We start from the raw sequence: 22,455 nt of genomic DNA, 5'->3' as shown, positions 1-22,455 counted from the left end.
AATAAAATTAAAATACAATAAGAATGTCAGGCAACAACACCAATGCCAAGAATACCATACCCCCCTCCTTTATATCCCCCTCTTACAAAATTTAGCTTTGGTATATTGCCTTTGTTATAATTAATGGAAGCATAGTACAGTGTTACTTTAACTATAGACTCTAGTTTGCATTGATTGTATTTTTTCCCCAATACCACCCCATTCTTAACACCTTGGAAAGTTGAAATTCATTTGTTCTCCCTCATGTAAAAACATTCTTATGTTTGTACCTTTAATCATAATCATTGACCACTCTAGGTTTCACTAAGTTATACAGTCCCAGTCTTTATCTTCTGTCTTTCCTTCTGGTATTCTCCATGCCCCTAACCTTCCTCTTTCAATCATATTCACAGTCATCTTTGTTCAGTTACTTACAGTATTGTGCTACAAGCACCCAGTATTGTTCTCCAGCCCTCTCTTACCTGTCTTTTCCTGTCTCCCTTTAGTATTTCCTATAGAGCAGGTATGTTGTTCACAAACTCTCTCAGTGTCTGTTTGAAGAATATTTTAAACTCTCCCTCATTTTTGAAGGACAGTTTTGCCAGATATAGAATTCTTGCTTGGCAGTTTTTCTCTTTCAGTATCTTAAATCTGTTATACCACTGCCTTCTCACCTCTGTGGTATCTACAGAGAAATCCACACATAGTCTTATTGAGCTTCCCTTGTATGTGATGGATCACTTTTCTCTTGCTGCTTTCAGAATTCTCTCTTTGTCTTTGAAGTTTGGTAATCTGATTATTAAGTGTCTTGGCATAGGTCTATTTGGATCTGTTATGTTTGGAGTATGCCAAGCTTCTTGGATCTGTAATTTTATGTCTTTCATAAGAGATGGGAATTTTTCAGAGGTTATTTCCTTCATGATTACTTCTGCCCCCTTTCCCTTCTTTTCTCCTTCTGGGACATGAATATGCATGTCATGCACTTCATGTTGTCATCCAATTCCTTGAGACACTACTTACATTTTTCCATTCTTTTCCCTTTCTGTTCTTTTGTGTGTAGGGTTTCAGATATTCCGTCCTCCAGTTCATGAATCCTTCCTTCTGCCTCTTCAGATCTGCTGCTGCTGTTTCCATTGTTTTTTTCGTCTCTAGTATTGTGCCTTTCATTTCCATAAGTTCCTCCAGTTGTTTTTTCAAAGTTTTGAGTTCTTTCTTCCCCTTTATTTCTTTCATGTCTTTTGCCATATCTTCCCTCAACTTGTTGATTTGATTTTTTAATTGATTTACCATATTTGTTTGAAGATCTTTAATTAGTTGTTTCAACTCCTGTATCTCATTTGAAGTGTAAGTTTGTTCCTTTGACTGGGCCATATCTTTGTTTTTCCTAAGGTGAGTCAAAATCTTTTGCTGTCTAGGTATCTGTCTTTCCTTTATTACCCCAGTCAGATTTTCCCAGACCAGAGGGGCCCAGGTCTCAGGAGGAAGGTGTAATCAGTATCAAGTTTCCCTAAGGATGAGACCCAGCAAGTTATCAGACTTTCCTGTGAGGCCTCTAGACGCTGTGCTTTTCCTATCCTGTCCAGCAGGTGGCGCTTGTCAGCCCGCAGCTCCCCACTGCTGTAAAGAGGTGTGGTCCCTTTAATTCTCAGTAGACTCTGTTCCTGCCAGGGTCTGAGAATGTCAGAAGCCAAGCTTACACTGTTTCTCTTTTTTTCCCCCTAGGTCCCAGGGTCTTAGTTATCTGAAGGAGGGCAGCCACTTGAGCTGGGCCCTGCCCCCCTTTTCTTAGGGAAGATACACCCTTTAGGGAGTTATCTCCTACACTTAAATTCCTCCTCTCTCTTCCTGACTCTCTTAACTCCACCCTTGCCTGGGTCAGTGTTGACAGTTGAAAATGCCTGAGACCTTCTTTTAATGACCTACTTGGAATGGGAGGAAAAAAAGAAAAAGGAAAAAGAACGAAAGAGCCAGTCCCCAGCTCCCTAGTTTCGCCAGTCGACTGGTGTTGGTACCTGGTTTTCTCTGCCCGTTTCCTTGGGACACAGCCATTTTCCAGTACTCTGAGCTCAGTTGTCTCCAAAAGCTTCTGTTTTTATTTACTTATTTATTCATTCATTCATTTCCATCAGCCCCGCGTCCTCTGTGCCAGGAGCAACCTCAGTGTTCCTTTTCTGCTTAATCCAGGTTTATCTGTGTTTGTAGCTTGTATTCAGTAGTCCAGATTTGTTCATTAAAACTGCAATTGGAGTTTGGTTGAGTTACTTTCCCTTGCCCCGGGTAGCCTGCTTCTTCTTTCCACGGGGAAGTTTTCCAATTCAGCCTGCTGCGTTGGTCAGGGGGGGCACCAGCTATGCAGTTTGGGGAGCTTTGTTTACAGTTCTATGCTGTGATCTCAGCCGTTTCACCCATTCCAGACTGGTGGATGATGTGTGTCCAATCATGGATATTCCCTAACAGTTGTTCCAGACTATTTACTAGTTGTTCTAGAGGACTAACTAAATTCCACATCTCTCTACCACCATCTTGCCCCACCCCTGTATAATGTCTTTTGATGAACACAATTCTTAATTTTGATGTAGTTGAATATCAATCTTTGCTTTTTTGGTTAGAGCTTTTTATGTCTTGCTTAAGAAATCCTTTGTGGCTACAAGATTATGAAAATATTTCATATAGTATTTTCTAAAAACATTTCACAGTTTTCCTCTTTTTGTTTGTTCTGGAATTGATTTTATGTTATGTTAAGTTTGAGATAGGAATTTTCCATATGAAGACCCAGTTGTATCAATGCCGTGTATTAAGTACTGTAATTTCCCCACTAGTTCTCAGTGCCTTCATTCACTTTGCAACCTTCACAGTGTGGTGATTTTTGATTTTATCTCCATTTCCCATTTTCTTTCTCTGTTTGGGTTCATTTTTTCGTTATTGTAATTTTAGTGGCATTTTAGAAGGGAACACAGGGATTATTCATTTTTTTTAAATAGATTTTGTTAAATAACCTAGATGATAACTATAAAAACTTTACACAGTAATTCCAAGTAGTAAAAGGCAATTTCCTTAAAAAAAAAAACATCAAACAGTTCATATTATGTTTTGCTGCTTTATACACAGGAATGATTTCTTTTACATATTAATCAGTTGCAGCATGAGCCTATAAAATTTAAAACCATTCTTAATATACCTCAGGGACAGAGTGAATGTCATAATGATGTACTTTCACATTAACCTGATGATAAAGCATAAGAAACAAAATAAAATTTACAGAACAGGGCTTTTTCAATTTTACCATCTAACTTTAAGTCATTTTTTTTAGTCTTCTGAATTTGGCCTTACATATTAAAAAAAAAAAAAGGTAAATGCAGACATGATTAATGACTTGGCCAATTTAGCACTGTATTTAGATGCAATAGTATGTGGGTACACTGGCAGGACCATGCGGCTGATAAGTCTGAAATACAGTTTTGAGGCAAAATGAAATATACATATATGTATAAGGATTTTACTGCCTGGTATAGCAACATCTGTTAAGAAAAATGTCCCATTGGGTTAACATCCTCTCTTTAAGACAGAGAAATGAGGTATAATTAGCAAGTAATACTCAAATATGTAAAATATATTCCATAATTACCTCATATACATTAACTTTTACTCTAATTTGTTTAAGATTAGATAACATAACCATGTTTCTAACTTTTATTCCTTGAATTTTTTAGTGTAATTTTTGTAACTAAATAGTCTGCCTTCACTGTAAGGAAAATACATAATAGTGATTTGAAAAATTTCTGGTTGCATGGACCCTGCAAGTTTTGATCTCATTTGTAATTAAATATAAATTATATATTTTTCATTATTTTTATTGCATTACATATGTAAATAATTTTGATTAAATGTGTTTTTATGTCTGCTTATTCTGCAATTATTTTAATTCATTGTTTCATTTAATCCTCTAGCATTTCTTAATTTTTTGTAATCTCTGTACAAAGAAGTTGTCACTAGGACTACAAAGCCACTTGTGTAGTGGGATACGTGCACTTAGATATTTTTTAAATTGGCCCAACTAGTGACTACTAACCTTTTTTGTGGTATAACACTTTATTATTGTTACATCATGGACTGATGCAGGAACATGAAAGTTAAGAATCCTTATTCTCTGAAGAAAATAACTTTTGAATGAAAATCTCTAGTTTGTATGCCAGCATATTTGAAATTCCTCATACTCCAGACTTCAGTTGATTCATAAATGAAAAATGAGACACAGGCCTTTAAAAAATCACTGTTCATTAGCTCTTCCAAGTTCTGTGAATGCTTGTTTTTCTCTATTTAGTTTACTACCAGGGAAGTAATTTGATGTGGTACATGGGGATGTGTTTAAAATATTGCATGCCTGAGTATTGATGAGTCACCCAATTCGCCTCATAATTCATACACTTTTAAAAGCTATTTTTCATTGATCATGGGTCTTCTGGTAGCAAAGAATTTGCATGCATTTTCTTGATTGACATTTTAAGTTGCTTGATGCTCAATGCATTTTATTATTCACAGGAATCAAGTAAGGTAGGGTATTTTCTTCCTTTACAGATGAGGTATAAGCCACTGTGTCCGACTTAGTTGGTAGTAGAGTTTGGATTCACAGCCAGATTTAGTTGGTTTTAAAGCCCATATTCTTTACACTGAATTTTTTAGTCTCCATAAACAGATAGTTTTCAACTTTTCTGTTGTTTGGCAAACAGTTTGATTGCCTTTTGCTTCTTTCACCATTCGTAACATAAGCTGGACATACTCTTACAGCATTCTAATAATTCAAATCTTTAAAGTGTTATTTTGAAATACTTTGAGTTGAAGAGACCATTATAAGATGTTATATATAATTAACACGATTTTATACCATTTTTTTTTCTTAAGAAATCAAGGAACTTTTATTTAGTATCTATCCTGTCACATTGTAGAGAAGAGTCAAATTCTTTTCCTCAACAGGAAGTCTAAGCATACAGAGGTTCTGTAAATTGCTTCTTCTTTCTCCTGTTTGGTAGACAGTAGAGTGGCACAGGGGGAGATGAGGTGCTTTGATGCTTACGAGCTAAGGATCCTAGCAGTTTGTTAAAGGCACTCTATAAAAACCATCTTACTGATGAGAAAAAGAAGAGACCGTAGAGATGTTAAGTGACTATTTAGAATACTAAAACTATTGCTGGAGTACATAGCCTGTTAATCCAAGCTGCATTATATTAGAGTAGAAATAATAAAAGACTTTTTTTCCCAGTAATATATCATGGGAATTGGGAAGCATTTAATAAATGAATAATTTACTTTTTCCTGTAGATTCCTGCAAGCTGGACAAATCCCACAGGAAAATATCATATTGGCATAAAAAATGGCTATGACTTCTATCCAAAGGCTCTCAAGGAAAGGATACAGGTAATGTACAGTCTGGGATCAGTAAGTTGTATATCTTCTAATCATTCTGCAAAAAAAAAAAAAAAAATTACACTAGAATAATGTGTATGACTTAACTTTTATTGGGTACTATTTTGTTTAAAAATTTCAAGGTGAAACACACATAAATAATCAGTATTTTTATGTGGTATATTAAATATAATCAACTGTTGATAAGGTGCAAACTGACATGCAGAAATGGTTAAAGTGAGCCCTTCCCTTTAGCTCAGTTGCAATTATTAGTTTAAGAGAATTTCTTTTAAGTAGCAGGCTTCCATAGGGAGACATGATAGGTTAAAGACAGTGGAGATGAACGTAAGAACAAGGAAAATAGGATGTAAAAAAGATAACCTAGAGAGAGAGGAAACTAAGAAAGCCTATATGTCCATCAAAATAAGGCTGTAGTCTTATTCCTGTCCTCTGCCTGCAGTTGGCTTAAGGCATTTTCCAATCTCTAAAGGCCCAGAGTGTAGTATTTCTTTTTACTTTAAATGCCAGGGAATTCAGTTAGTTGTCTGACATAGTATTATTCTTGGGAGAAAGGGAGGATATGCTATATAAAAATACAGTTAGATACGCATTGGTAAACTTGCCTTTTCAAAACCTAGGTGTAATGAATTAAATAATTTTTAATAATTGATGTATCACTTTACCTTGACTATGATTTTTTAAAAACCTCTCTGTGGGAATTGTTTAGCATCACAGCTACTCACAGCTAGATCCACATATAAATGACTGTCTAGGTTTATTGCCAACCTAATTGAAAGATAATTTTTCCGTATTTACAGAAAGAACGGAAGGAAAAACTCTGGGACCCTGTTCACAGAGCGGCCCTTGCAGAAGCCTGTAGAAAGCAGGAAGAATTTGATGTTGCCAACAATAATTGCCCTTCTCAAGTTGGTGCTAATCATTTTTATTTAAACATTATCATTGAACCATATTGCCGTAGACTTCTGAGAGAATTAATGTACTGTTTTTTGTACAAGTTTTTTTTTTTTTAAGTTAGTTAATTTTACTCATTTTCTCTTTATCTATCTTAATGTCAGTTTGTGCATGGGTTTATCAATTTTTAAACCTTTTTAATTGAAGCATAGTATGCATATCTAAAAGTACATGTCATAAGTGCATAGTCAGTGAAACAAAGTAAGCTCTCCCTGTACACTGCTATATAAGAACACAATAAGCAGCACCTGGAAATCCCTCTCATACCTCTTCCTAGTCACTGCTCCCTTCTTTCTTCCCAAAGGCAACCACCATCCTGCCTTCTAACAGCATAGAATGATTTTTCCTATTTTGAATTTTATTAATTGGAATCATATATTATATATCCTTTCATGGGTTGCTTCTTTTGCTGAACATTATGTTTGTGATATTTATCTGTGTTTTGTAGGGTGTTGCAGTAATTCTTTCACTTTCGTTGCTATGTAATATTCCATTGTATGGGTGTCCTAGAATTTATTCACTTTCCATATAGCCAATTTTTGGCTGTTATGACTCATGCTATTCTGAATTTCTTGTGTGTGTCTTTTGGTCATAAAGTAGTTGTACTAATTAATATTCCCACAAGGTGTATACGAGAGTTCCATTGTTCTGCATTTACATTGTTCTACATTGAATCAATTTATACAATGAAGATAATGTCTTCTTTGTTATAAAAATGATATGTGCTACTTGCTAGAAACTTTGGACAACACAGGTGTATAGTAGTAACAATAATTTGGTGTTTATTCTTCCAAATTTTCTTTTAATGCATGCATGTACCTTTACTTAATCAAAAGTGGAATTATTTTAGTGGTTCTCAATCCTGGTGGCATATTAGAATCACATGAAGAGCTCTTAAAACTGTCTTATGCTTATGCCTGAAAGATGAATTAAATCAAAACCTCATGGTGGAGGCAAGCATTTTTTACAGGTACCCAGCAGGTTTAATTAATGTGCAGCTAGGATTGAGAACCACTGACCTGTGTTATACAAATATGTAGAGATTTGATTTCTGTTTACTTTAACTGTGTATATCATCCTTTTTTAACAGCTGTATAATTTTATTACATTATTATTTATACTTCTTCATCCTCTTATTGTTAGATACATTAAATATAGTTTATTTCAGGTGCTACACATACACAGCTAACTTTATTTTAAAATTTTCTCTATAATTATGTTTTTCCCTTAATGTATATAATTGATGTTGAATAAATAAAAATGCATAACTTAAGATTTTGGAGGCATGTGAAAATTAAATATTTATGTACTATTATATGTATGTACTAGGAGTATTTAGGTGAATGTGAGGAACTGACAGAACATTTTAATCCAGATGTATGTAGTTAACAAAAAAAAAAAGCTGTTAGGTGAAGCATATGTAATTGCCATTTTTCAGTTAACATAATGGACCTTACTTTCTTTATTTTTACAAATAGGAGTTTATACTCCTTGGTTCCCAGATGCTGATTTGATGTGCTGACTGTTTCCAAATCACCTGGTGAACTTTAAAAAATAGTTCAGATTTCTGAGCTTTATCCTCTACTATTCTGATTTAATAAGGGAGATGGGACATGCAATCTATTTTTTTTTTTAATGCCCTTTCGAGTGATTGTGATTTGCGGTGAAGTTGATAACCACTGGACAATTCCTATTCTAACGATAATAGTTCCTATTCTGTTTCTTACGGATTAATTCTGAGGATTATCATGAGAATAAGTAATTTGTTCATGATTGCACAGCTAAAAAATGACTAAAGTAGAATTTGAACTCATTTCTTAGTACAGTACTAATAATATTCCATTTATTGAAACAAATTGTTTTCAAAAATGTTAAGTGCTCTAGATCAGGGATTGCCTATCTTTTTTCTGTAAAAGGCCAGATAGTAAATATTTTCAGCCGTCTCTGTCATGTTAGCATGAAGCAGCCATAGACAATATGTAAACTAATGGGCATAGCTGTGCTTCTTTAAAACTTCATTTACAAAAACATGCCATAGGCTGTATTTGGCCCATGCACCCTGATTTGTCACCCCTTCCTCTAAATCTTAATTCAGTAATTAGTTATATTATAATTCTAGAGATATATTTTCTTTTCAAAAATATAATCAGGTGTTTTTGAGGAAGTTTAATGTATCATTTTAGTATTAATACCCTTTTATGTCTGTCAATTCTCTATTCAAATTTCTCTAATGAATTTCACAATTTTAAAAGACTTGCTAAATTGCTTGAGTACTTACATTTTTGGATATCTAGATTTGAGAAACATATTGGAGCATCAGTTACAAATGCAACTGTACATCAGTCTGTTTTAAAGTACTTGTTGCTTACATTAATGACTACAGATTTAAAATAAAATTTATCTTACTCCGTTAAATCCTTTCATATGTATTTAACTTAGTGCACATTCTAAAGGAGACAAGATGACTCATGGTTTTATAAATTAGAAATGGGAACATTCCTGATGTAAAAAGCTAAAAGTTTCTAACCTTTTATAGCAATTTTATTTTCAAGTGACTTTTGGAAATTAGTTATAATATGGATTAAAGATATATTACCAGCACATCGTCAGCAAATCATATCTTCAGCAAGTCTCATGGAATCTTTCCCAGAGCAGGTGAAGTGAGAGACTGAGAAAGAGGAAGTATTTTTTTTTTATGTTTAATATGTTAATTGATTTCTGCTTCATTAAATTGGACTACAAGTTGCATAACATACAAAGAAATTTTTCTCACATTTTTCCAGGGTAAAATGATTTTGCTACTCAGTCACATCATGTCTTTGGTTATGTTAATATAACTTTTCAGAAACACAAAATTTACTAATAGTAATGTATTTTCCAATCGACTAGGCAAGTAAACTAATCAAGGAGGAGCTTCAAAGTCAAGTGGAATTGCTAAATTCTTTTGAGAAAAAATATAGTGATCCTGGCCCTGTATATGACTGCTTGGTATGGCATGATGGTGAAACCTGGAGGTAAACTTGATGTATTTTATAGCTCTTCATCGTTAGAAATGTTTTTATTTACTCTGAAGAACAATTAAATCCTTCAGAGCTGCCTAGAATTTTGGGTTATGTGGCTGTAGTATCATTAAGCAAACTGTATGAGAACCAAATTGGCTTTGGGGCAGCTTTGGGCAAGTCTTTCGAACTTCTTAATAGTTAGTATATTATGTAATAAACCTGACCCTCACCTGTCTTAAAGAAATTTGTTTCATTAACCAGATTTTAAAAGGTTGAATGTTGATATATGTGGAACTGTTGTTCCTAATTGAAGCAGGGCAATTTAGAAAGTAATTGCCGGTGAATGTTTGCAAAACATCTACTGTATAACCATTTTAAGGCAAAGGAGAAAAGTTGGATGAAGATTTGTGAATAGAGACAGGGTAACTAAATTGAAGCCAGGAAATACACGACAATGGCAAAGAGCTCAGTCTTTGTATTGGAATTTTAGTTGTATGACCCTGACCACATTATTTAAACTTCTCTAAGCCTGTTTTCTTACCTGTTAATTGGGAAAATAGTTGTACTACTTACGGGGTTTTGTGGGAAGTAAATTCAATATTTCTGGACATAGTAGGCACTCAGTAAATGTAAGCTATCGCTGCTGCTTCTGCTCCTGCTACTACTGCTTCTAGTACTACTACTAATAACGGTGATTTATACCAAGTTACTTATCAGGTACATTTTCAGTTTCTTTCTTGGTGAATTATATACTGCAGTGGTGTTTCTTGGAATTGGTTAACATGTCTTCTTGAATTACTATCTGCATGAACACAGAAATATGTTCTTTAATACAAATATTTAGGCATATGCATGTTTTACGATTTCTACAATAAACCAGAGACCCCTCCTTGACACTTGAAAGCAAGAATCATTTTGTATTTTGAGTCCCTTCTCATATGTAAAGAATTGTTTCACAAGATGCAGAACAAAACATGACTTCTTGATTACTGTTCTCGGTTGTTTGCCATTGCAGTAAACTGTTCTTCAAGGCTTTTCCCCTATGTTTATGGATGCTAACTCAGATAATGGGGATATGAAATTTTTAATTCAACAAGAAACCCCTGCTCCATTTGGGACTGTAGGTGTTAATAATATTTACATACAAATATATATACACTATTACATATGTAAAGATTTCAGTCCAGGGGAAATTAAACATTAATGCAATTTTTGTGTGTATCCAGGTATATTGTTTTGGTGTATGTATGTTTATACTTAAAAAACTTTTTCTAAAAGCTTTATGTAGAAAGTTTTGATCAGTATTTATAATACTAAAAAATTGTTGAGATGTATGGTTAAATAAATTTTGGTATGCCTGCCACTTAGCCAAACATGATACATCATTCCAAGTGGTACATGCCTCAGGTTGGTTTCCATGTGGGGAAGGAATTATGAGTCGCGGTGAAATGTGAGGAAAATGCTAGATATGAAACTAAAGATACATGGGAAAATACACTGCAAAAGGACTGAAAGAAATATTAAAATATCAGCAGGGATTGGGTTGTGGGACAATAGGTAGAAAGGTCTGATCAGGAGGGACTTTGTTGTGGATTTTAGGCTTAATTCTGAGAGCCTTTGGAAGATATTGCCAGTTTCAAGTAGGAGTCAGAGATGGTCAGACCTGAAATCACTGTAGCTCTAGCATGGAGACAAATTGGGCCCAATTATCAGGCTCTCACACTCATTCAGGCAAAAGAAGTGGTGACCAAATAAGAAAGAAACAGTGGGAAAAGAAGAGTCAACTTATGAAAGAGATTGAACTCTATTAGATGGGCTGGATGAAAGAAAGGGAGGACTTCATTGATGATTTCCAGGATGGTTGGTAGCAAAAGTACATGTATTTTGGAGTAAAATGTGCTACTTTCTTCAGCAAATTATGGCATACATTTTAAATATTGACCTCAATTCTGATTCCATTTGATATGGTCCTTTTCTCCCTGCCTTGTTTTTCCCATCCGAGTTCAGTTTCCTGTATCTTTCTATGCTATGGCTTTTTTTGAAATGCTGTAAATCATTTTAGGTGCGCATTGGGTATACATAACAACAAACTCAGTATTTCAGGGATCCTTCTTTCCAAATTGTTGTTTATTAATGAAACATATACCTTAGTGTGTATCATAAATGCCCTCTCTGTACTATACTAGCCGGCTTCCAGTAATTCATAGTAGCAATTTTTTTTTTTATTTTGAAATAAATTCAAAGTTATATGAACAGTTGCAAAAACGATACTAGCCCCATACACAGAATTCCATCATACCCTGACCCCCCTCCCCCGATAGCTCAATCCACCAGCTTTAACATGCTGTCACATCGCTCTTTCTTTCCCTTCCTCCCTCCCTATCTATCATCCATCATCTATTGCTCTGTCTTCTGAACATATGAGAGTTAGCTGCACACATCCTTGAAGATACACTGTAATTCACGTATACACTTCCCATGAATAAGAACATTTTTTTATGCAATTCCATTAAGCGCAGCTAAGAAGTACAAGAGATTCAACAATGATACAAAGCTTACATTCTGTATTTCCTTTTCCTTATGTCTCAACTGTGTCCCTTTGAGCCACCTGTCCTCTATCCTCCAATTCCATCCAGGTTCATCCTTAGCATTCAATTGTCATCTAGTTAGACTGTTCTTTTTTTTTTTTTTTTTTCCCAGTTGTAGAAACATATATACAGCCTAAATCTTCCCATTCCACCCCCTCCCTAGCCTTCCATTAGTGGGATTAATCACATTTAGAATGTTGTAATGCTCTTTTCCACCATCCATTACTAGAAATTTCCCTGTACCTCAAACAGCAACCCTACACTCATTTCTTAACTCCCCATTGCCCCTTACCCCATTTCTCTTAACCCAAACTCTCATAGTAGCAATTTTGATTGACTTGGCCTGTTAAAACACAGTTCTTCTTACTTAACCCCTAATGTAAACTATGGATTATAGTTAATAGTGTAATTATAATGTGCCATCAATTGTAACAAATGTACCGCACTAATACAAGGCGTTAATAATAGGAAAACTGTGTATGTGTGTTGGGTATATAGGAACTCTATTTTCTGCATGATTTTTCTATAAACCTACAACTTCTCTAATTATAAATCAATCAATCAATAAATAAATAACCCTGCACACTGCTGTATTCAAGAAGCCAATTCTAAAATAATAAGCAGGAAGTAAGGCATAGGCTATGTGTCAAAATCATCCTAAATTATTCTAAAGCTCTAACTCGAGTTTTGTTCTAATTTCTTGAGTGGCCATATGGTTTGCTACCTAGGGTTTTGTGAGGAACGGTTTTCTATAGCCATTTGTCTATGCCTTCAATAAAGAATTGGTTCCTACAAATTGTCTTACCTCATATTTACTGGTGATTCTGAAACACAGGGATCTAAACCAGGCAATTATTGTTTTTGTTGTGGTAGAAGTAGATAGGATAGTGACAGTATCTTAGAAACTATATTACATACTTTTTAGAAAGGTTAGAAAATTGATAAATTTTGATATTGTTATTTTCAATCAACAGAGCCTGCATTGATTCACATGAAGGCGGGGAATTGAATGAAGGTGGGGAATTGAATAACGCCACCGTATTGAGAAACTACAAAGAGGCCCAAGAATATGGCTCTTTTGGCACAGCTGAGATGTTGAATTATTCTGTTAATATATATGATGATGGAAACCTGCTCTCCATTGTAACCAGTGGAGGTATTCTGTTTCAAATTTGCTAATTAAAGAAAAATCTAAGAGGTGGTAAGAAGATAAATTCCTCTAGCCCAAAGCAACCTTATAGAGAAGTTAATCTAGAGAGCCCAACTACAGAACTGTCTCTGTCTATAATCATAAATGTGATTTGATTTACTAGCCAGGGGTTGTTTTTTAAAGTCATACACATGTGAGATTCATTCCAAGCATTCAAACATGGTCCAACATCTGAAAATACATCTACATAATTCTGTTAAAACCGGTAATATTCATCCTTAAGAAGGTCACCCATGAGCAGAGTCAAGTCAAAGGATGCTCCCTACATTGTTATTTGTAATTTCACAAAGATGGGAACTATCTAAATACCCGTCAACAAAAGAATAGACTTTTTAAAAAATATATTCATTATAAAACATTTATGTAAACTTTTTAAATGCCAAATAATACTATACAAGTGTTTTTGGATATGTGTGTCCATGTAGTAAAAATGTGAAAAACACAGATGGGAAAATTACACATACCATCTTCAGGAAAATGGGTACTTCTGGGAAGGGAATAAAGAGAATGAGCTAGGATAACTAGTGCACCTTTTCCAACTTTATTGAGAAATAAAGTATATATTTTACATATATGTGCAATTTGATAAGTTTTGATATATGTGTACACCTGTGAAATCACCGCCACAATCAGATAATGAACATACACATCATTCTCAAAAGTTATTTATATTCCTTTATATTCCAGCCCACTCTCTACCCCCATTCCCAGGCAATGACTAATTTGCTTTCTGTCACCCTAGATTACTTAGGTTTTTTCTTTTTTTGCCTGCCTTCTTTCATGCAGCATGATGATTTGAGGTGCACACGTTATGATTATAAGTAATTTGTTCCTTATTACTGGATAATATTCTATTACATGGATACACCATCACCCATTGGTAGACATTTAGATTGTTTCAATATTCATGTACAAGTTTCTGTGGAAATGGTGTTTTTGTTTCTTTTGGACAGATGTCTAGGAGGACTGGTTGGGTATGGCAGTGTATATTTAAGTTTTTAAGAAACTGCCAAGCTATTTTGCAAGGTGGCTGTAGTGTATGAGAGTTCCAGTTGCTCCATGTGCTTGCCCACACTTAGCTTTCTTAGTTTTAGCCATTCTTAACTGGTGTGTGGTGGTGATAAGGTGTTTTATTTCAGGGGGAGGGGAGGGATAAATTACATTAAAATTCAGTTTTTCTGTTTTAATTGGGAAGAAAAAGAAAAAAAGGAAGAATTGCCTGTATCTTCTTGAATGACAATGGCTGGCTGGAGTTGAGAATTCTCAGCATTGCAGAAGTGCCAATTAGAAAGGTCGCATGCTCTCACTTCTCCTGGAGCTCCAGCTACTCTGTTGTCACCTAAACATTGAGGCTGAATGTCGGGTCATTTATCATTGCTTATACTGTTGTTTTTCTGACAGCAGTAGGATATTTCTTTACCCATGTTTTCTAAGAAATTTTTTCACTCCAATTATCTGTTTTTTTGTTTTGTTTTGTTTACTGAGGTATAACATAAAAACAGGAAGAATACAAATCACAGTTGTACACATTGATTTATTCCTAAGTAAATATTCCTGTGTAACCATCCTCCACATCAAGAAAGAAAACCTTACAAAGTCCCCCCATCATGTCACTTCCTAATCACTAGCGTACATTCCCTCTCTTCTCCCCAAGTTATCTACTGTTCTGATTTCTATTATCACATTAGTTTGGACCGTATAATATTGGTGCTTATCTAGGTCAGAAATGGTCAAATAGTGGTAATTTCACATGGTACAACCTAATATAGTAATTTTTCATGTATATAAATGGAGTTATTCAGTATATATCCTTTTGTGTGTGGTTTCTTCAACTTTATGTGAGATTCATCTTGTAGTGTATCATACTTACTGCTGTATAATAGTCTATGACTATACCATGAATCCAGCAGTGTGTTAGTGCTCATCCTTGTCAGCATTTACTATTGTCAGCTTTTAAATTTCAGCCATTCTGGAAGGTATGTAGAGATATATCATTGTGGCTTTTATTTGCATTTCCCTGATGACTAGTGAAGTAGAACACCTTTTTATAAGTCTATTTACTATTGAGATATCCCTTTTTTTGAAATGCTTTCTCAAGTGTTTTACCTGTTGTTCTTTGGGTTCTCTCTTTTCTTTTAATATTGTCTCAGTGAACAGAAATTCCTACTTGTAATGTGGTCTACTTTCCCAATGTATTTTCTCTATGTGGTTAGTGCTCTTTTGTATCCTGTTTATGAAATTTTTGCCCACCCCAAGGTCATAAAGTTATTCTCTTATTTTATCTTTCGGAAGCTTTATTGTTTTGCCTTTCACATTTATATCAGTAGTCCATGAGGACTTTTATTTTTTTTAGGTGTGAATATAATTTTTCCTTTATATGGATATATCCTTTGACTCAGCACCATTTATTGAAAAGACCAACCTTGCCTCATTTGGCATTACATGCCACCTTTAACATAGATCACGGTGCCTTTGCTGATAAGCATAGCCTTATTGTTTTTTCATGTTAATTACTATAGATCTTGTCCACTGTAGGTAGTAGGTAGTTTTTATTATTCAGTAGTTTATACTATATATTCTTTGTCCCCAACAAACTCATTTAATTTTATTTTAGTTCTTTGGTGTTATCCATAGTACATATTGCAATGATAGGTCCTCAGGCACTTGGTTAGTATTTTTTAATGTCTGAATGGTATACAGTACAAGAAGTTACCTTTATATGATCAGAGGGGTAGAGTAGTGCATTCAGGGAGTTTTAATTTTTGTGACTTCCTGTTAAAAGATTTAAGATAGCAATATATCATTAGATGCTAGGATCAGAATATATTTTTATTCAATTCTTTATCTGATTAATAATATGCAAATTGAGTTAAATAATTCAGTCTATGAGAATATTTTGTCAGTTTTCTTCCTTTTGCATTTAGGAGCTCATGGGACACATGTAGCTAGTATAGCTGCTGGGCATTTTCCAGAAGAACCTGAACGGAATGGTGTAGCTCCTGGTGCTCAAGTTCTTTCCATCAAGATTGGTGATACAAGACTAAGCACAATGGAAACAGGCACAGGCCTCATAAGAGCTGTGAGTATTTTTGAGTTATCGATTAGAAGATTTATAGTTGATGGTCTTGTATATTTTTAGGTTTATAAAGTACTCTCCATTTACCAAGAATAGGTTGAACTATTTTTGGTGTATTGTACCGTTTTCAAAAAGGCAGAAATCTTAACTCATTAAAAAATTATTCTTATTTAAAATTATTAGGGTAAATATTTTTGGTTTAACTATGAAAAATGTGTTTGTTTTGAGATATTTTGAATTAAAAAGACCTCTTAGCCAGCTACTCCATCAGCCTGAAAGGAATTTAAAACCTCAACTAATATTCTGCAGTCTATTTTAAGATGTGCTTTACATTTTTACTTTGACCTTAATGATTTCAGAATTTAGTAAAGACTATTCCACTCCCTTCTACCTCTTTCTTCCTTTCCCCCACTCCATTCTGGACATGATAGTTTTATTTTTGTTGACAACTTCCTATACCATGTGTCATCTCTACCGTATTTTTGTTTGCTTTATTACTTTTTATTACCATATGCCCAGAAGTGTCTTATGAATTTGGACTTGGATTAGTGTATGATTGGTTGAGAAACTATGGGATTACAGGTCTTTCTTTTACTGACTAATCTGCTCCTATAAATTGCTGCCTAGATTTAAGACAAACTTCTAATCTTTTAATAGATGATAGAAGCTATAAATCATAAGTGTGATCTTGTCAACTACAGCTATGGAGAAGCAACCCACTGGCCCAATTCTGGGTGAGTATTCTTTGATAAATTGTTAGCCATGGAACCTTAGCTGATGAAGAATATTAAATGTTTTTCAAAACTGAATTGAATATCACAACTGAAAAAGAATGGTTGTGTAGATGATTAACTGTATGTCTCCTAGACCTCAGGTGCCCATTCCCATTGTCATATCTTTAATGTTGTTAATGCTAATAATTGGACCATGCCTGAAATCTCTGTTTCAAGCATTCCTATGTCTGTCCAAAACCTCCTTTCCTCTGTGGCACTTTTGTTAGCCCCCACTCTAACAATTCTTCTGAGACTTCAGTCCACAGCCCCACTAAACCCTAACTTCCTTTCCTAGCCAATTTAGATCCTAGGGTCCATCATTTTAATTATTAACTCCACAGATACTCTGAGCTCTTCCTCTGTTGTACTTACTTGACAAAATGCCAGACTTGCTGGATCTTTACTGTTCTCTTCAATGGACCTGCACCTGATCAGCTGAATGTTGCTGAAGACATTCCATACTTACCTCACACTTTAAATTTATGACTGCAAATCTCAATTTTTTGTTCAGCATTATCTTTTGGTCACACTACATTTACTTTTTTCCTCTCAGATCTTCATCATCCTTCACTTTCTTCTCTTAGCTGATATCTTCACCACCTCCCCAGAGCAAATAAAAACACTTGGAAGGGACCTCTCTGGCATTCCTAGTACTGAATCTAACCCCATCTTCTCTGCTTCTTTTCTTTAATAATGAAAAACATGTCCATGATCAAAAATCACTTGCACTTTTGCTTTGGATTCTTTTTCCTCTCCACCTTCTTAAAGCCTGCTTCAGTATCATCACTCTCTCCTTTCCTGGACCATTATCTCAATGTACAAACATATTCTCATACCTACTATATTAAAAAAAAACAAAACTTGCTTTTCACATTCCCTTCACTCACTTTCCCAACAGAACTTACTGTTAGTTGTGGATATTCACTCTCCATTCTTCAGTTTCCGTTTTTCAATTCATTCCAATCTAGCTTGTATCCCCTTCATTCCATTTCTCTCTTGCCGTGTTATCAGTGTCTTCCTACTTTGTGTAATGTCCATGATGTCATGTTTCCTTAATTGCCTCTTGTTCTTCATAGAAATAACTATTTGAAATTGTTTAGAGTATATTTACTTACTTACTGATCATCTGCCTCTCCTGCTTGAACAACCAAGCCACTTTAAATACAGCCATCATCTGGTTTCTTCAGTTTTTTAATGTAAAGTTCTTGATATATAAGGCCCAATCACAGTGGAAATTTTGCCAGCCATATCCTGTAGCCAGCTGTTATCAAATAACTAATTTTCTCAGGAAACTGGTGCTAGGTTTCTTGTGAGATATAACTTTACTGACCTTGTAACATGCATTCTGTCATCTTCAGTAAATTGCTTCTTGCATGTAATCTTGCTCCTTCTCTTCCTGCTTCTTATCTTATTAAGCATGTTTCTCCCCTCCTTTGACACCCTCATCCTCTTTGAGTGTCACCCTTTTAGTCTTTCCTTGCCCATGTAGTCACACGTAGGACCTCAGAGTGTCCCTTGGTTCTGTGACTTTTTTTATATTGACTCTATTTTCTTCTTCTTGGTATAACTTTATCTCCTTTAATTAGTACCAGCAAATATTTCTTGTTTGCTACAACCTTGACAAGATTTCTTTAAAATCTTACTTCAAAATCTTACTTCCAAGTTCTTCCTAGTGCCTATTTCCCCTTCACTCTTGCCACTAAAAATATTAGTTCTTTTGTCAAATAGTTCATTATCATAAATATATATAGGAACCTTTCTCAGTACTTTAGGTAGGAGATGGAGATGAAACCACTTACTACCCCACTACCAAGTTACTAATTTTTTAGTATTTTCTTTCATTCCTTTTGTAGTATATTTTTCCACATATATTCAGTTTTGTATGTAGTATTTTCCCCACATTTAACCTTGCCTCATAACTCCCTCCCAACAGTAAACCTCAACTAAGGTTTATTGCTTGGAACGGGTGTATCATGTTTCATCAATGGTGAATATGGCAAAGTTTACTTAACCATATATTTAAACAATTTTTTGTTATTATAAACATTTTAGGAATAGAGGCTGAGCATTTATAATTTGAGAATGCCGCCTAGGTGATTCTTATGCCCACTCCCGTATATATATCTTACTTTATTAGTTAACTACTTGGAACCTGTATTTTAATTTATTTTTTAAATATAAACCATATTGAGAACATTTTCACATTGCAATAATGTGTTTCTTGGTGTTCAACTGTGTATGTTCAAAGGAATTATGTTTCTTTTTCAGGAGAATTTGTGAAGTAATTAATGAAGCAGTATGGAAACATAATATAATTTATGTCTCAAGTGCTGGAAATAATGGTCCATGCCTTTCTACAGTAGGTTGTCCAGGTGGAACTACATCAAGTGTGATAGGTTAGTTCCCTAACTAACATTTCTTTAAAAAACAAAGCAGTACAGTAAAACATTGAATCTCTACGATGCACAAACACTGTGAACCTTAGGTAATACCCTCAGGGAACTTAAAATATAATAGAAGAACCAGCTGAATTTTATTATAATTTAAAGTAGAATGGAGTAAGTAGTTTAATAGAAGTACAGATAAAATGCTATGGTATCACAAAAGTGCAGTTATCTCCAATTTGGGAATTTAACTAAGGCTTTATGGAAAAGGTATAGGAGTAAGGATGTCAGTAGGTCGGAAAAAAACAAGGGAAGAGCTTTCTAGATTAACTGAACAAAATAAATAAAGAGACTTGTTTCACTTTTTTTGTAATGTACAACTACTTATTTGTAGTATAGTTTTCTCCTTTAGTTTCCTTTGGGGAATCTTTTGGGGCATCCAGAAAGAAACGGGTCTAGAGGATGGGAGCTTTATTAAGCTCATTAACAGGGAAGAAATACCTATTAACACGAGTTATGGGAAATCAAAATTAGTTGCAGTCATGTATTAAAATAATAAGAACAGTTGATATTATAGAATAACTACCTCTTTTCCCTGCAAAGAAAAAAAATCCTACCACTCCCCTTTTTATTTAATAAGAGAAATGAATGAGGAGGATGAATTGTGAAGAAAAATTCTGTCATAAACGATGCTTAAAATTGTTCTAAGTTTATTTTTGAACTTGTGGAAGTTATATTACTCTTATTGCTTGTGATTGGAAGCATGACCATAAAAAATATTTGGTCCTACACAATATTTCTGGTGTAGATATGAAAAAACAGTGGATAGTATAACATGAGTACACATAGTTGGAATGAATGAGAAAATCAGCTGACTTCTTTCAAACATTGTGACCAGCATGCTTTTTTTAAAAAAATTCGTTTTTATTGAGATACATTCACATACAATCAGGTGTTCACAGTACCATCATACAACTGTGCATTCATCACTCCAATCCATTTTTTGAACATTTTCCTTGTACCAGAAAAAGTGAAAAAATAAAAAATAAAAGTAAAAAAGAACACCACATCATCCCCCCACCCACCCTATTTTTCATTTAGTTTTTTGTCACCATTTTTCTACTCATCCATCTGGATAAAAGGACTGTGATCCACAAGGCTTTCACAGTCACACTGCAGCCATTATTTTGAGGGGAGGGATGCTGCCATTTTTACTAATATGGAATTTTGTGGGTCGGATTTTTGTTTCAGTGGTTATTTTAAAATGAAGACCAGTCAACTAATTAATTCCTTTATTTTTCCAAAGTTAAGGTTGTATTTTATATTTTAAAACATAATCCTTCTTTCTTTCTTTTTTTTTTTTAATACGCTTACTTTTAGCTACATTATCATATTTAATCCACATAATAATCCCGGTGGACAGATATCTTTATATCCAAAAGCAAAGCACCTAGTATAATGTCTGGTACATAGAAAACTTTCTTTGGTTATTAAATTTTCTTATCTTTCCATTTTACACAGAGAGAACTGTGGTGTGGGGAGATTATGTATTTTACCCAAGATCACACAGCTCAGTGAACAGTAGATTTAGAATTAGGACCCATGTTTTGTTTCCTCTTGTTAATGATGAAATGCATTCCACAGGTGTTGGTGCTTATGTTTCTCCTGATATGATGGTTGCTGAGTATTCTCTGAGAGAGAAATTACCTGCAAATCAATATACGTGGTCTTCTAGAGGCCCTAGGTAGGTTGAAAGTAGTACATGGAAGTATTACATATATTTAAACTTTATATTGTTGAGGGGCAGAGTTTTAGATAATTTACTACTTCTTTCTATTGGTATTTACTTTCTGAGCATTTTCCATTTGATTAATAATGTCATCACAGGGAAACATAAATAATAAAATAGTTATTTCAGTGCTAGATATGACATAACCAATCTGAGTGCAAGTTGTTATTTCTGTATCTATAATCTTTCATTTATGAGGATCTAAATAAAAAGTATAAGGATGTTATATTTAGAAAGTAGTAGAGTCTTTGTTTTAAATAACTTTGAAATCTGAACTTTGGTTAAAACCATTTGTTCCTCTAAGGTTTGTAAAGCATTGCAGTTAAAGGGCCTGCATGCCTATGTTCATGTTTTTACGGTTATAGCTGACTTTGGATGATCTTGGGTAAGATCCATATGTAGGCAAGTTTTTTGGTACATGAAGCTAATTTAGTTGGTTCCCTGGAAACTTCTATGAACTGTACTGATTCCAGTAACTGATAGTCTTTCTCAAGAGCTATGTTAAGTCCTAACTTATAAAATCCCTTTATGACATTAGTGTCATGACTGAAAAATAAAGCTTATTTTAATGTAATGCATAAATGAGAAATCACACTGTTTAGGCACTTTCGTAACCTACTTTCGTCACTCAGTAATATGGTGTGAATGTCTTTACAGGTCAACAGGTAAATACCTGGTTTTAAGATATTCACTAAAAGGGATGCTACTAACCCAACCCATTTTAGGAGGAGGATGTTATTTGCATTGCCTTCAGCTCTCTGTCAAAATGTGAAATCAAGTTGTCCTACTGTCTCTATCCAGGAACAATAATAGTTCACTTATTTGGGGGAATAATGGTAGAGAGAGAGAGTTCAGCAGCCTCTGTGGAAAATTTGTGTCTGTTATTCCAAGGAGAAGGAAGTAATATTCCATTATTTTATTCCTTTGCTTGGGGCAGAAGACAGAGCTTGTGTCTGATGTGATGGTGAACTCTGAGGGCTTTAACTCATTATTAGACCTTACTTAGCCAAGACATCCTGTTAAACCAAATTGAGATATGCTCTAAGTTTAAAATGTACACCAAATTTTGAAGACTTAGTACAAAAAAAGGATTTTAATTAACTTATTTTTTTTCCACTGATTACACGTTTAAATGATAATATTTTGGATAGTTTGGGTTAAATAAAATTAAATTAAAATTATTTTCACCAGCTACAGCTAGTACCTTCTTTAAAATTTGGCTCCTAGAAAATTTAAAATTACAGATGTGGCTCATATTATATTTCTATTGGACTTGCTATAT

General features: G+C 34.3%; 1 protein-coding gene across 3 annotated transcripts in view; it reads left to right on the top strand.

Annotated features, from left to right (window-relative positions):
* The window catches only part of TPP2 (tripeptidyl peptidase 2), a 115,381-nt gene that overhangs the window by 31,890 nt on the left and 61,036 nt on the right, over nucleotides 1–22,455 (top strand). For all 3 annotated transcript variants that reach the window (XM_037800115.1, XM_037800114.1, XM_037800116.1), the window contains exons 3-10: nucleotides 5,296–5,391; nucleotides 6,198–6,305; nucleotides 9,241–9,365; nucleotides 12,916–13,097; nucleotides 16,076–16,230; nucleotides 16,885–16,961; nucleotides 19,269–19,396; nucleotides 21,029–21,128. In XM_037800115.1, coding sequence (XP_037656043.1) covers nucleotides 5,296–5,391; nucleotides 6,198–6,305; nucleotides 9,241–9,365; nucleotides 12,916–13,097; nucleotides 16,076–16,230; nucleotides 16,885–16,961; nucleotides 19,269–19,396; nucleotides 21,029–21,128 — 971 coding nt within the window. The remainder of the gene's footprint in view (nucleotides 1–5,295; nucleotides 5,392–6,197; nucleotides 6,306–9,240; nucleotides 9,366–12,915; nucleotides 13,098–16,075; nucleotides 16,231–16,884; nucleotides 16,962–19,268; nucleotides 19,397–21,028; nucleotides 21,129–22,455) is intronic.

The sequence above is a fragment of the Choloepus didactylus genome, chromosome 12 (genome assembly GCF_015220235.1).
Source record: "Choloepus didactylus isolate mChoDid1 chromosome 12, mChoDid1.pri, whole genome shotgun sequence".
Classification (NCBI taxonomy): Eukaryota; Metazoa; Chordata; class Mammalia; order Pilosa; family Megalonychidae; genus Choloepus; species Choloepus didactylus.
The sequence above is the reverse complement of the archived record's forward strand: the minus strand, read 5'-3'. Positions and strand labels throughout refer to the sequence as shown.